Here is a 14,987-nt window from a genome sequence, read left to right as displayed (position 1 = left end):
GTAAAATGCTTTCCAAATTGTTAATAGTGTATTTAAAACTCGCTTTACCTCTGCATGTTTTTCCTTGGAGGCTACATCGGTGCTTTCGTCTACCATTATCGAGTAATAGACGCTTCCTTTCAAACTGTCGAGGAGGCTGTTTTCCAGAGTCTTGTTGATGCTTGCAAGAAGTTCTATTGTGGAATATGACTCATAGGTTGCATTACGTGGGCATGTTTCTCTATGCGCTTTCAACGTGATATCCCCATTCTCGATCTGCAAGGTAACGAGACCTTCAAATGTAGTGGTGTGAGGAATGTGATGTTTTGCAGGGAAATGTGATCGGATGAGCTTCTTCATCATTTTCCGGTTTTCTTTCTTTTCTTCCTTGGTGTCTGTTACAATCAGTTCTATAACATCGCCACGCTTTTCTGCAGACTGAGAAAATGCCCTTCTCTCTACTGCTGCTAGATGCCTTTCACTTTTCTCGTGATTTGCAGCCTTCGCCCAGTTGTTTGCAGGACGTGTTACCCATGCACCTTTAGCTTGTACAGGTACTTTCCCATAGACCTTGCAAACAGTACATACCATACCCTTCAAAGTTGAATCATAGTTCATCCAAGAGTGTTTCATCTTCCATGAAGCGTCATAGCTTAAATTCTTCTTGTAGTTCGGCTTGTTATTCGTGCTACTACTCGATGTTCTGCAATCGTTTCTGGTGGTTTTACCGTACAATCAGATTCACATGGTCTGTGTCTTTTTCTTGGTTGACTTGTGCTAGTCGAACTCGATGTTGTGCCAACCTTTTCTGGTGGTTGCACTTCACAATCAATAATCACATTCTGATGACGTGTGTAGATCAGCGTCTCCCTTCCATGGTTTTCTGGTTACAAATTTGTCCATGCTGTCGCTATTCAACTCATAACCAGAATGTACAGCACAATACCCGAGCCTGCTCTAAGGCCAGCAGTTTGTAATACGCCATGTTCCTTGTCATATAGTGTCCTTAGACAGGGAATACTTTATACTTCATGTGCACTGACCTCATCGCATGTGGATGATTTTTTCGATATAGTTACTTATATACTGTAATGATAACCATTGTTTTTTTTTTTTTTTTGGGGGGGGGGGAAAGCTGGGCATTTTTTTTTTGGGGGGGGGGGAAGCTTCTACCCCTCAAATACCCTAGATAGAACCCTGAATGTATGGCATTCTTTTCCAAATTGAAGCTTAATTATGTCTGAAAAATGCGAGGTTGCCCCAATAATTTTTTTTTTGGATACCAAGAGGACTTGCTAAGTTCTTCTTTCTCCGCATAGTTTTGAATCGCGCAAAAATATCCCTGTATTAATAAGCACCACCCATACAAAATCCGAGTATCTGAGATGACTAGCAGTACGTAACAATAGTAGGCACCGTCCTTAAAACATTTCGGCTTTTATTTTCGTGTTTGATGGGCGAAGTTTTGTTCATTTGGACAGCCGTATCAAACTTGTTGGGCGCTCGCATGCCTACCACGCTCCCGCAGTCGCTTGCATCTACATGTTTTTTATGCAAATGTCACCCATAGTTCTTTCATAATTATTTGCTTGTCGAATTTAATCGGAGTTAAATCAAACATGTTTTAACCGTTTGGCCACTCACTTCAACATCAGCATGTTTGGTTACCAAACAATTTTTAATGTTGTTTAAACGCCAAACATTTCCTGTTTGGCCAGGCCTTTACGTTTGGAGAAAATCCCTTCCTTCGTATCACACAGGAGGGGAGAATCCATGAAGGACTTGCACCTGGGAGTTAGCAACCTTTGGAATAAACTTGTTTCAAGGTGTTGTTCATCCACTCTTCCGTCCTCGCTATTCTTAAAATTTATTCAGACAAATTCCCAGCACAAACTGCGTAGGACGCTTTGTAACGTGACCACAACTTCAGCCATCTGCTCGCTCATAAAAACAAATAATTAATAACTTTTTTTCCTTTAATTAAACCTGATTGTTCAACCCGAGTTAAATTTAAAACCTTCAAAAACTTATATAATGACAATTGTGAAATGCCATAAAAGGTTTGTGCTTTATTCCGATTAAGGCTTAACACTTTGGAGAAGCAACCCACAATGTGATATGATCTAGGCCTAGACACAAATATCCCGAAAAATGCTCCCTAAGAATCCCTCAAAAATCTCTAAATATACCAAAAATGTTCTAAAAATCTCTAAATATCCCAAATTTTTTTTCAAAATCTGTATTTATCTCACAATTTCTTTTTCGAGACTACCTGTCTTTCTAGAGAGACACTGGGCTTTACGTCATCTTTAATAGAAATTGAACTCACTGAATTTTAGGCTCCTCCACCATGTTTGAAACTTACTTCCCTTGGAACGATGGGATGCATTGATTTATATTTTCTCTTGGGAATTATAATGGTCCCAAGAGAAGCTGGAGACAACTCTTATGCAAAAATTTGGAGGGACAAACAAAGAGCATTATGGTATTTTTTATATTGCCTAATTCTTTCGCACCTTGGGTTTCTCACTCAAATAAGGCAACTTAGAATCACTGCAAATGACATTCCGGAAAGGAGCGGACTCATGCAGTACAATCAGACATTCACTGACGCCAGAGACAGCTAAATTGATTCGACCGACAATATTTTCCATGTCACCTGTGCGTCTGTTCAGTAACGGATCACAGATGACGTCAAAATGTGGTAAAAACTGAAAAAGTGTCATTAACGTTGACGTCTTCGGTGATCTATTAGGGAGCTTACGAAACGGCGACGCCGAACGACGGCAACGACGACGCTACAAAACAATAGGTTTAGTGAGCAAAAACAATGGCTCTGCACGCTCTGCACGTGCGTTTTACACATTCGTACATTTCTTTGCCGTCATCTCCTAAATGACGACGTGAAATGAACAAATTCAAGGTTCTGTGGAGGACGTTAGCACATGACGATGAATTTTCAGTTCTCTCTCTACGCTTCCAACTCACTCATACCAGTATAATTCCTCGACAGTTACTACACATTTTTAACGCGGAACTATATGAAATAGTTTTGTAGTGATATGAATAACGCGAACTCGTATTCTTAAATGAACTCCTCGTTGCCGTCGTCGTCCTCGTTTCGTAAGCTCCCTATTACTAAACAAAAGCACAGCAACATGGACTCAGTAAGAAAGTATTAAAAGTTGTTGATGATGACGTCAGCTATGCCTCTGTTCTGCAATAGATCAAAGGTGAGAACCAATCAAAATGCGTGCATTATTAAGCTTACAATTAATTACTGAAGGGCAAAATACATAAAGGATATTAGACGGCGATGCGAAGATACGAATTTTATTTCGAGTGGTAAAATGTTGTTTTTAACACGAGAAAATAAAATTCACATCTTCAAACCACCGTGTAATTTTCTTTTTATTATATAGACAGGAGTGCTTTACTCATCATTTTTCTTTCTAGCAGCGAGTACAAACTTTATCGCATTTCTTCTTCATTTGCAAGGAACTCCTTGAATAATTTTAAGTTGTACCGTAACGAAGTTTTATTCTTCGTGTTAGCATTTTCTTGTTTCTGATCAGAGAAGGATTTCACACCAGCTTCAGAGAACTTCACGAATCTATCGCTTGCCAATTTTTTCACTGACTGTTTGCACAAACGACCATGCAAAGGCGGGAAATGACGTCATCAATATCCTTAATAGTGAGGATATGGAAAATACGTCACTCGCGCCTCGGATGTAGTTTCGTATGAATTTTATAAGTGGTGTATTTTCCAGTAAAACACTCCTGTCTATACAATAAATGTACTTTAACCGCCAGTGTCAAATGAACTAATTAAATAGCTAGGCAATCATGGTGTGTGGCTTTTTACCAATTCTTTTTTTTTTAATAGGCTTCAAATTCTATTGGCCAATTCAGAATCACACCACCAGAAAGTAACAGAAAATGTGTCAACGAGTTGTAAAAAAGTCATTAAGAAACAAGGGGTGGAGCTGTGTGATCATTCATAAATCCTTCTCAGAAAAGGACCCTCACTTTTCATTCCAACCAATATATTAACTTTTGGAGACAAATCGACTGCTTTAACAGTATCACATGTTGGTAAGTGTCGTACATATATATATTTTTTCTTTCATTACAAACACTGACTTCAAGACCTTATAAGCTGCAACGCCTTGTATTGGGCAGGATACACTGGGGATACACTGCTTATTTCTTGATCTTCGCGGTGCATTCGATCTTCTCTGCCGATCGCAACTACATGAAATTGTTAAAATAATGCTTGGTACTACGAAAATTGCAAATATTCTACGCGCTTTTCATCAAAACACAACAGCAACAATCAAATCTGGTACAATGTCGTTCAAACTTGGTTCCGGAGTTCGACAAGGTTCTGACGAAGGTCCAAATCTGTTCTGTTTGTTTCTGCAATATGTACTCTCGGTGGTTGAGGCGGAAATCCAGACATCAATTCCTGACGCAGGTGTAAACTTCAAATTTGAAATTCTCAGCGAATGCAATCCGCGTAAACTGCGTTCAACGGGTCCTGCTAGCGGTTCTAGGCGTATGTTTAGAATTTTATATATGCTGATGATATTGTGTTTTTTGATACAGATGAAACGAGACTCAATAAGGTATTAGCAGTGGTAGAGTCAGTTTTCACGAGATTCGGTCTAGTTATTGCTGAAGATAAAACAAAATCAATGAGTTTCAACCTGAAGCCAGATGAACAACCTGCAACCCTTCACTTTTCAACTGGCGTGCTAGAAAAAGTCAAAAAGTTTAGATATTTAGGATATCACGTATCTTCAGATTCTCCAACACTATTTCTAGACATGCAAATCCAAGCAGCGTTCGCAGCATTTAACTCAAACCGACGTGCACTTACCAACCGCAATATCAGCCTCCCAGCCCGCGTTTCACTACTTGACAGTTTACTGCGCTCAAGGCTTCTATATTCAGTCCAAGCATGGAATTTAACCCAGCTGGAAAAAGAGCGACTTGACGTGATCTACCGCAGCTTCTTACGAAAGATGGTTTACAAAGGATATGCCAAAAAAGACCCACAAAATGGCGATTATAGTTTCATTATCTCTAATAAAAAGTTATACGAGATAACCCGTACAGTTCCACTTCAAGACTTCATTGATAAACAATTCCTAAAGTTCCAAGGCCATGTTCAGGGGCACCCAACGACCAATTTGTTGTAAAATGTATTATTATACCCCAGTTAATGAAAATAAATGTTATTAAGGCATTTTCAGGTGTTTTTCAGTGTTGCTGGGAAAAGATTATCTGTTCCTTTTTCCCAGCAAGACACACAAGAAATTTCCCAGCCAGCTAGATAAAATTGGTTGGTTTCCCAGCCAGCTGATCAAATTTATTTCCCAGCCAGGAATTAAATTACTTAATTACTTAATTACTTACTTACTTACTTAATTAATTAATTAATTAATTAATATATATATATATATATAAATGAAAAGAATAATAATAATACTACTACTACTAATAATAATGATGATGATGATAACAATAACAATACTTATATTGATAATGATAATGGAACGATAATGTGAAACACACAGCTGTAGTTCTTGTGTTAGTATGATACTCTACATGTACTGCTGTCTCAAGCAGTTTGACTTTTAGGAGCCTTTTGTCACCCTGGAAAGCGAGCACAGAATTCATAATACCTAGCAACATTGTACACAAAAGCAATAAAATACTTGCTAGGATAAACCTGTATTGTCTACAATGAGGCAGAACAACTGGAACCTTGAAATAGCTCTTCATTTTACATTTTTATTGATCTCTTCAGTTACACAATTGCTAATGTCCAATTCCTTGCTATTTCCATGGTATCCTGAAAAATAATTAAAAAGGAAATAAATTAGAGACCAATATTAATTGGGTAGAGCCAGCAGTAATGCTGATTGAGTTTTCAGGTCTAGCTATGGACTCACTAATCATTGTTATCACAGGGGACCCACACAAAGGGTGAATTTAGAAGCAATGTATGAGAAAAGCAAAAAGTTCCATAATTATTATTGTACTATTCTGCAATAAATATTTACACAAGATGAGGATAAACTATCTGAAATGATGTGCTGTTGTTATTATGGTTGAAAATGGCAAATTGTAGCAATTTTTACCAGAGCAACACACGTCCTTGAAATCGCTAAATTTCTCACAAGCAGCCACAATAACAACGCAGAAGAACATTTCGGATGAGGGTTAGTTTATTCTCATCTTATATGCAAATATTTATCCCAGAATTGTATAATAATATGGAACTTTTTGCTATTCTCATACATTGCTTCTAAATTCAATAATACCAAGGGTCAAACACATTATATAGGCATCCTGTGATTGTTAGTATTTGTAAAAAGTAGACTCGAGCCCCTGTAATTCTTAGATGCAGAAACCTTACGCTTAAGTTGAAACATGTTTATTTATCATGAATGTCTTTGCGGATTGGCAAAAAAAAAAACAGCTTAAGGTAATAAGCAGAGCAGTCAACAAATTTAGCTATATATCTTTCCAGATCAACTGAAAAATTAAAAAAAAAAATTCCCTTGACTCGCCAAATATGACAGTCACATCTTGAGCTGGATGGATAACAAGATCAGTAAAATTTCTGCAGGCCATATAGGTCTAGCACTTAAACTGGTCAAAATGAATGGACTTTCTCCATGCCATAAATTATTTTAATAAAATTTAAAATGTTACCATGACTGAACAACTGTTGAGCGTCTTCCTCCCAATGACACGGATGTGCAGCCATTCACATTAAAGGAGAATTGAAACTTAATAGACAACTGAATAGAGGGCCACAAAGGAAACAAAGTTCTCAGTGCAAACCATGAATGCCCTAACTGAACCTGATGGAAGAGAGAGGGTCGTAAGAATGAACAAACAAAGAATGGCCATCGTCACAAGCCTAACTCAACCTGATGGAAGAGAGATGGTCGTAAGAATGAACAAACAAAGAATGGCCATCGTCACAAGCCTAACTCAACCTGATGGAAGAGAGATGGTCGTAAGAATGAACAAACAATGAATGGCCATCGTCACAAGCCTAACTCAACCTGATGGAAGAGATAGGGTCGTAAGAATGAACAAACAAAGAATGGCCATCGTCACAAGCCTAACTCAACCTGATGAAAGAGAGAGGGTCATAAGAATGAACAACCAATCAATGGCCATCGTCACAAGCCTAACTCAACCTGACGGAAGAGAGATGGTCGTAAGAATGAACAAACAATGAATGGCCATCGTCACAAGCCTAACTCAACCTGATGGAAGAGAGAGGGTCGTAAGAATGAACAAACAAAGAATGGCCATTGTCACAAGCCTAACTCAACCTGATGGAAGAGAGAGGGTCATAAGAATGAACAACCAATGAATGGCCATCGTCACAAGCCTAACTCAACCTGACGGAAGAGAGATGGTCGTAAGAATGAACAAACAATGAATGGCCATCGTCACAAGCCTAACTCAACCTGATGGAAGAGAGATGGTCGTAAGAATAAACAAACAAAGAATGGCCATCGTCACAACCCTAACTCAACCTGATGGAAGAGAGAGGGTCATAAGAATGAGCAACCAATGAATGGCCATCGTCACAAGCCTAACTCAACCTGACGGAAGAGAGATGGTCGTAAGAATGAACAAACAATGAATGGCCATCGTCACAAGCCTAACTCAACCTGATGGAAGAGAGAGGGTCGTAAGAATGAACGAACAAAGAATGGCCATCGTCACAAGCCTAACTCAACCTGATGGAAGAGAGATGGTCCTAAGAATGAACAACCAATGAATGGCCATCGTCACAAGCCTAACTCAACCTGACGGAAGAGAGATGGTCGTAAGAATGAACAAACAATGAATGGCCATCGTCACAAGCCTAACTGAACCTGATGGAAGAGAGAGGGTCGTAAGAATGAATAACCAATAAATGGCCATCGTCACAAGCCTAACTCAACCTGACGGAAGAGAGATGGTCGTAAGAATGAACAAACAATGAATGGCCATCGTCACAAGCCTAACTCAACCTGATGGAAGAGAGAGGGTCGTAAGAATGAACAAACAATGAATGGCCATCGTCACAAGCCTAACTCAACCTGATGGAAGAGAGAGGGTCGTAAGAATGAACAAACAAAGAATGGCCATCGTCACAAGCCTAACTCAACCTGATGGAAGAGAGATGGTCGTAAGAATGAACAAACAATGAATGGCCATCGTCACAAGCCTAACTCAACCTGATGGAAGAGAGAGGGTCGTAAGAATGAATAACCAATAAATGGCCATCGTCACAAGCCTAACTCAACCTGACGGAAGAGAGATGGTCGTAAGAATGAACAAACAATGAATGGCCATCGTCACAAGCCTAACTCAACCTGATGGAAGAGAGATGGTCGTAAGAATGAACAAACAATGAATGGCCATCGTCACAAGCCTAACTCAACCTGATGGAAGAGAGAGGGTCGTAAGAATGAACAAACAAAGAATGGCCATCGTCACAAGCCTAACTCAACCTGATGGAAGAGAGATGGTCGTAAGAATGAACAAACAATGAATGGCCATCGTCACAAGCCTAACTCAACCTGATGGAAGAGAGATGGTCGTAAGAATGAACAAACAATGAATGGCCATCGTCACAAGCCTAACTGAACCTGATGGAAGAGAGAGGGTCGTAAGAATGAACAAACAAAGAATGGTCATCGTCACAAGCCTAACTCAACCTGATGGAAGAGAGATGGTCGTAAGAATGAACAAACAATGAATGGCCATCGTCACAAGCCTAACTCAACCTGATGGAAGAGAGAGGGTCGTAAGAATGAACAAACAAAGAATGGTCATCGTCACAAGCCTAACTCAACCTGATGGAAGAGAGATGGTCGTAAGAATGAACAAACAAAGAATGCCCATCTTCACAAGCCTAACTCAGTTTGGCTTTGTACAGAGACAAAGTATGACTAAAGATAATTTGTGATTGTTGAAAAGGAAAAGTAAACAATCTGCCAAGTAAAAAAGAATTAGTGCTGTTGGTCACAATAACAATAATTGTTTTGTCAATGTATGTGTTGATGACAACAGTTATTGCTGACACAATCATACATTGTAAGAACAATAGTATGTCTTAATTAAGCACTCAACCCAATACAAAACAGCTGATCATCAGAAGCATTTTCACAATTAAAACCACAGTCTGACCAAAACCAACAAAGTTTCCTTAGTCAGAGAAAAAAAAAACAATAGTAAAAGCCTGCATATACGAACATATATATATTTTTTGTCTGGCAAAATAGGGATACTTGGATGCAGGCTTAAAGTGGGTTCTTGACAAGGTCCTAATTTCTATGTAGGAGATATAGATATTGATTGCCAGAAAAATAAATATTTGCGATCTCAAAGTCAAACTCCTTGGTTAAAGTGTTTATTGCAATTTAACTGTTACTCACGTAATTATAGAACCTGCTTGATTTTAGTTCACCAAACAGGGTTTTGTATAATTATGCCAAATATCTGCCAACAGGTTCTTACAAAAGGATCTCTTCGCAGGAGTTCTCGAGAGTAATAAATCGTCTTTCTAACGAAATAAACTAAAGTAAAATAAGTGCAAATTTTTCTTGATTTTTACCTTGTGTTTGAGGAAAGCACCTGGTTGATCCCGTGGCTGCCTACACGAATAAGAAAAATACGTACTGCAGTCAATTTTTTACAATTCGTTGGCTCAATTCGCTTCAACTGTAAAAGATCATCACGCACTTGACTAATACAGATAACCGAAAAAAAGCATTAAAACAACTACAATAGGAAGTCTTATACCTCCGAAAACGCTAACACCAAACACATTGTACACCGTCGAAACTCTGGTCGAAACTGAAATCTGTGAATGAAAATACAAGTTAATACTGTTAAATTCACTCTGTTCATTTCAATTCAGTGTAGAAGAACATCACGAGAATCTCAGCATACAGATAAAATAACAATGGAAATTAATCTTACATGTAAATGAGGAAAACAGCACAATCCGTGTTCGTCGATCTGTGGAACCTCTGCGCGACCCTCCGCGCGCTTTTAACAAACGACCGAACAAAACCGACACAGGCTTTTTCCGCGAGCGCAATCACTCAGTGACCAGCCGTCGTATGTTTGTCCTTCTCAGTCTTCAGAGTTTCTACAGCCAGCTCGGGTTGAAATGCTAGAAAAAGTCAGTAATTCCCAGGCAAAACCTCTATCAATAATAAATTTCCCAGCCAGCTCATCGGAACACCTGTATTTTTGCCAGCCAGCAAGATTCCTCTGGGGAACAGATAAAGTTAGGAACAGATTCGTTGGGTGCCCCTGCATGTTACCCGTCTTCAAAACAACAAACTCCAAAAACAGCTCCAATTTATGATTCCCGAGGTTAAAAACACGCAGAATCTTTGGAATAAATGTGGCAAATTACTAGGAGGTTACGATGGTATTCAAACTAGACGACTCATGCAGTCTAGAGCAAAATTCAGACAAGCTATTGATTCGCGGTATGGAACCCGCAGAACAAAGAAAGCCAAGTGAGACACTTCTCCCGGCTAATTATCATTGTCATTGTCATAGGACGTGATACAGGGGCACCCAACGAATCTGTTCCTCACATTATCTGTTCCCCAGAGGAATCTTGCTGGCTGGCAAAAATACAGGTGTTTCGATGAGCTGGCTGGGAAATTTTGTTATTGATAGAGGTTTTGCCTGGGAATTACTGACTTTCTCTAGCATTTCAACCCGAGCTGGCTGTAGAAACTCTGAAGACTGAGGACGACTAAAAAAAAAAAGAAAAAAAGGACCCCTTCCCTCTCCCAGAGAGTAGTCACAAACATACGACGGCTGGTCAGAGTGATTGCGCTTGCGGAAAAAACCTGTTTTGTCCCGGTTTTGTCGCTTTTGTTCGGTCGTTTTGGATCGAGGGATTTGAAAGCGCGCGGAATTCCTGGCTGGGAAATAAATTTGATCAGCTGGCTGGGAAACCAACCAATTTTATCTAGCTGGCTGGGAAATTTCTTGTGCGTCTTGCTGGGAAAAAGGAACAGATAATGTTTTCCCAGCAACACTAAAAAACACCTGAAAATGCCTTAATAACATTTATTTTCATTAACTGGGGTATAATAACACATTTTACAACAAATTAGTCGTTGGGTGCCCCTGGTGATACAAATAACTGTCTTGAAAAACTGAAAACTCAATCGATTTCCGTAATATCGAGTGCTGATTTGTTGTTTTTGGCACCCTGTGATTTGAACAAATGACGGGAATCTCAAATTAAACGAGAATTCACTGTGAGTACGTTTCATCTTCCATCGCTTCTGCAATGCAACAAGCGTCAAGGGTTTGATTTTCATGAGATTTAATCAAGCTTTGTATGCTCGTAAGGGCTCCGTTCAGTCCTTCTTACAATTTTCCTGGGATACCTTTACTTAATTAACCACGGAAGCACCTCGGTGAAGCAACTTCTCAATTCTTGTGATGGCATAAATAGGCCTGTTCGCCCTTGATATATATGTAAATAAGTTTACCTACGCAACAGAAGTATAGGAATTTGTTGATATTTGTCATTATTCATGAACCATGGAGGATAAAATGTTTCATTTTCTCAACCAGACAAACGTTTTTTAGGCGTGAGGGCGTTTGGGCGAAGTTCGAGTTAACGTGATCATGATTCGAGGTATCGGGAGTTAACTAGCTCGGCAATTTGTATTGGTAATCACATGATTTCGAGTGCAATTTGGAATAAATAAGCACGAGTAAATTTTTCTCAGTGACCAAAATTTGTAGTCTTTGAAAAAATTTCCAAGTGCTTATTTATTCAAAATTGCACGAGAAAAATCATCATTTAAATTCCATTCTGATTAAAAGCTTTCTCAAATAAATACGTTTTCAAATGTTTCTTAAAAGTGTCATAATGGGCCATTTCCGAGTTGCTGTTTGTCTCGGTTTCGAAGTGAGTCTTGGTGCTCAACTATTGTAAGGGAAATGAGTTTGATTTGCATAAGAATACGCAACTCATTTCCATTTGAATGGTTGTGCAACAGGACTCGCTTTGAAACTGAGGCATGCAGCAACCCGGAAATGGGCTATTGTGTATGTTCCTTATAGCTGATGGCAACGAATTTAACTGTGTTGAAACAGCTGAGGCAAAAGCTCTGGTACCGAAAGATGTGTTATGAACTTTGATTTGAAAAAAGGACAAAAAGTCCTAAATGCATTTTTAAATGGGAAACTTGTATTTGCGTTCGTGTTTGAATGTGAATTGGGACAGAAAGCTAATTCAGTTTCATGCCACCTCGGTTGAAGGCTTCAATCTCGCCCGTGTGCGCCTGCGTATCTTCATTTCCTTAAGTTTGCTATATTGAACGTCACAGTGCGTATGCATTTGATTTGGCTATTAACCGTGACTGAGAGTTAATTAAATGCCCCCCGGGGGAGGAGGTGTTGAAACTTGGATTTGACCGATACACTGTGTAAGGGAAGGGCTTTGGTTAATTTGTCGTAAGATGTCAGCTTCAGAGGTTGCAAAATAATGTGATTTCCCCTTTTTTCGAAGGGAGGAGTACGTGCTGATGAGCACAAATGAAAAAACAAGTTCTTCCTGGACTTTATCTGACAACCTTGGTAAACCGCACAACAAAGTATGCAGGGCACCCAACGAATCTGTTCCTCACATTATCTGTTCCCCAGAGGAATCTTGCTGGCTGGCAAAAATACAGGTGTTTCAATTAGCTGGCTGGGAAATTTTGTTATTGATAGAGGTTTTGCCTGGGAATTACTGACTTTTTCTAGCATTTCAACCCGAGCTGGCTGTAGAAACTCTGAAGACTGAGGACGACTAAAAAAAAAAAAAAAAAAAAGGACCCCTTCCCTCTCCCAGAGAGTAGTCACAAACATACGACAGCTGGTCAGAGTGATTGCGCATGCGGAAAAAACCTGTTTTGTCCCGGTTTTGTCGCTTTCATTCGGTCGTTTCGGATCGAGGGATTTGAATGCGCGCGGAATGCCTGGCTAGGAAATAAATTTGATCAGCTGGCTGGGAAACCAACCAATTTTATCTAGCTGGCTGGGAAATTTCTTGTGTGTCTTGCTGGGAAAAAGGAACAGATAATGTTTTCCCAGCAACACTGAAAAACACCTGAAAATGCCTTAATAACATTTATTTTCATTAACTGGGGTATAATAATACATTTTACAACAAATTGGTCGTTGGGTGCCCCTGAGTATGTGGCGACACTCAATTCGTGAAGTGCTTGGTCATAAAACAACACCATGGCACAGAGTAGAATTTCACTGAAGGATTCTTAATGTTCTTGCCTTCGGGTCGCGACCTTCCTGCAGACGTTATGGGTCACTTTCGAAAATACCATAATACTCTTTGTTTGTCCCCCCCAAATTTTACATAAGCATTGCTTTTATTTTTCTTAGGACCATAGTAAGTCCTAAGAGATACTGGAAACAATGCTTATGCAAAATTTGGGGGACAAACAAAGAGTATTGTGATATTTTCGAAAGTGCGTCATTCTCTGTCACTTTCCGTTATTAACAGAATTTTAATTATATTTTCCAGTCGTCCGTTGTGAAATTCGGCCGTCCTGTCTGGAGGCTCAACGGAATTCGAGGGCGCGCTTACCTGTATGTATTTATGCATTTATTCTAAAATGAATATAATATGTTCACTCTAGTTATATTGTCGGAGTAATGAAGCTGCTTCCAAGTTCGTGTTTGCACTAGCTGGCATAATTCAATGATATCGATCATTATTTACAATGTTAAGGGAGGTGGCTCTTAACTACCAAACCATTGCCATGGACCCCTTCAAATAGTCATTTCTGAAATTCCTTTTTTGCCAAGTGCGTTCTCTTTAACATTTCTTTCTTCGCCGGTTCGACTCGCGACCAAATCACGCGACCAAAACAGAAAATGCCTAAAAACTCAGCGAGTTAAGAACATTCGAACGCAAAATCTGCTACATTTTAAAAAATGATAGAATGGTTCCCAGGCGGTCAAAGAACTTTTTCACTGAAATGCACCGCAGAGGACTGCGACTAGTTGCGCATGCGACTTCTGCTTGAAGTGATGCCAGAATAGACCAATTTCGATATATTAAAATTCAGTCGAAAACAAAAGGCATCATCTCGAGGCTTTGGGGAATAAACTCATACAAATCCTCATATTTATTCCCCAGAGCCTCGAGATGATGTCTTTTGTTTAGGACTGAATTTTAATATATCGAAATTGGACCAGGTCTATTCCATCGAAAAAGTTACTTCAAAGAACCATTCGTGCAACCTTTTTGTAAGGCTCTTTACTAAAAAGGTTCCTTAACAACCATTGTCTTTCTGTAGTTTATAGCCACCCACCTTAAGACCTCATTCAAGAATGCAATATAAAAACGGTCAAAAGTAAGAATTTATAGCTCTTCATGCCCCTCAATGGAATTTTCCCATTTTGCCACCTTTTAAATTTCGTTATATTACTTTCCGTACTCTGTTTAATGACCCAAAATACATCACCTTGAGGTGATTCCACTGCAATCCAATCCCACCGGTTTCCCAAATATCTCCGAAAACCACTCAAATACCTAACAAGCAACATCCAATACTCATGCATGATCAACTCTCTCTATTCAATGGTCAAAAACCGTTGATACTTAAAGTAAACAAACAGTAACAGGCAATTGCTTACGCAAGCCGCGTTTTTATAAAGCTACAATAGCTAGCCTTTTGGGACGCGCCCAAATTGCCAGTGTATACAGCGAGTAGTCCAATAAAAAGTGACGTTTTTGTTGCCGCGTATCACGGTGTGCTCACGTTGTCGTCAAAACCTTAAATTTGGTTTTTTCACGTTGTTGATTTGAAAAGAGCGCCAAGGAAATGTACAAAAATGTGTGCTGCACATTCAGCGCCATCACTTTTTCATATTATTCCTTTCTGGCCTTACCTAGCCGTCGTCATCTTCAAACTCCCTAATTCTAGA

The 14,987-nt window shown here is 39.3% G+C and overlaps 2 protein-coding genes across 2 annotated transcripts in view; one reads left to right on the top strand and one right to left on the bottom strand.

Moving 5' to 3' along the window:
• Positions 1-5,528: 5,528 nt before the first annotated feature.
• LOC138040661 (uncharacterized) lies at positions 5,529-11,576 on the bottom strand. Its single transcript, XM_068886345.1, has 5 exons — positions 11,537-11,576; positions 9,990-10,113; positions 9,810-9,870; positions 9,622-9,661; positions 5,529-5,841 (listed from the first exon to the last, which is right to left on the bottom strand). Exons 1-5 carry the CDS (start codon positions 11,574-11,576, stop codon positions 5,768-5,770), a joined length of 339 nt encoding a protein of 112 aa, XP_068742446.1. The 3' UTR covers positions 5,529-5,767.
• Positions 11,577-13,584: 2,008 nt separating this feature from the next.
• LOC138043515 (uncharacterized) overlaps positions 13,585-14,987 on the top strand; it is a 24,062-nt gene continuing 22,659 nt past the window's right edge. The window contains exon 1 of the mRNA XM_068889824.1: positions 13,585-13,643. The gene's annotated coding sequence lies outside the window, so the exon portion shown is untranslated. The remainder of the gene's footprint in view (positions 13,644-14,987) is intronic.

Source organism: Montipora capricornis, chromosome 3 (genome assembly GCF_036669925.1).
Source record: "Montipora capricornis isolate CH-2021 chromosome 3, ASM3666992v2, whole genome shotgun sequence".
NCBI lineage: Eukaryota > Metazoa > Cnidaria > Anthozoa > Scleractinia > Acroporidae > Montipora > Montipora capricornis.
Note: the sequence above shows the minus strand (reverse complement) of the source record. Positions and strands in the feature narration are given on the sequence as shown.

What these genes read in the sequence shown, in the direction of transcription:
- LOC138040661 (XM_068886345.1), bottom strand. Translation starts at nt 11,576, where the DNA reads ATGACAAATATCAACAAATTCCTATACTTCTGTTGCGTAG. An exon ending in TGGTGTTAGCGTTTTCGGAG is followed by an intron (nt 9,662 to 9,809) that starts GTATAAGACTTC and finishes TTATTCGTGTAG; the next exon opens with GCAGCCACGGGATCAACCAG. An exon ending in GTGCTTTCCTCAAACACAAG is followed by an intron (nt 5,842 to 9,621) that starts GTAAAAATCAAG and finishes ATTATTTTTCAG; the next exon opens with GATACCATGGAAATAGCAAG.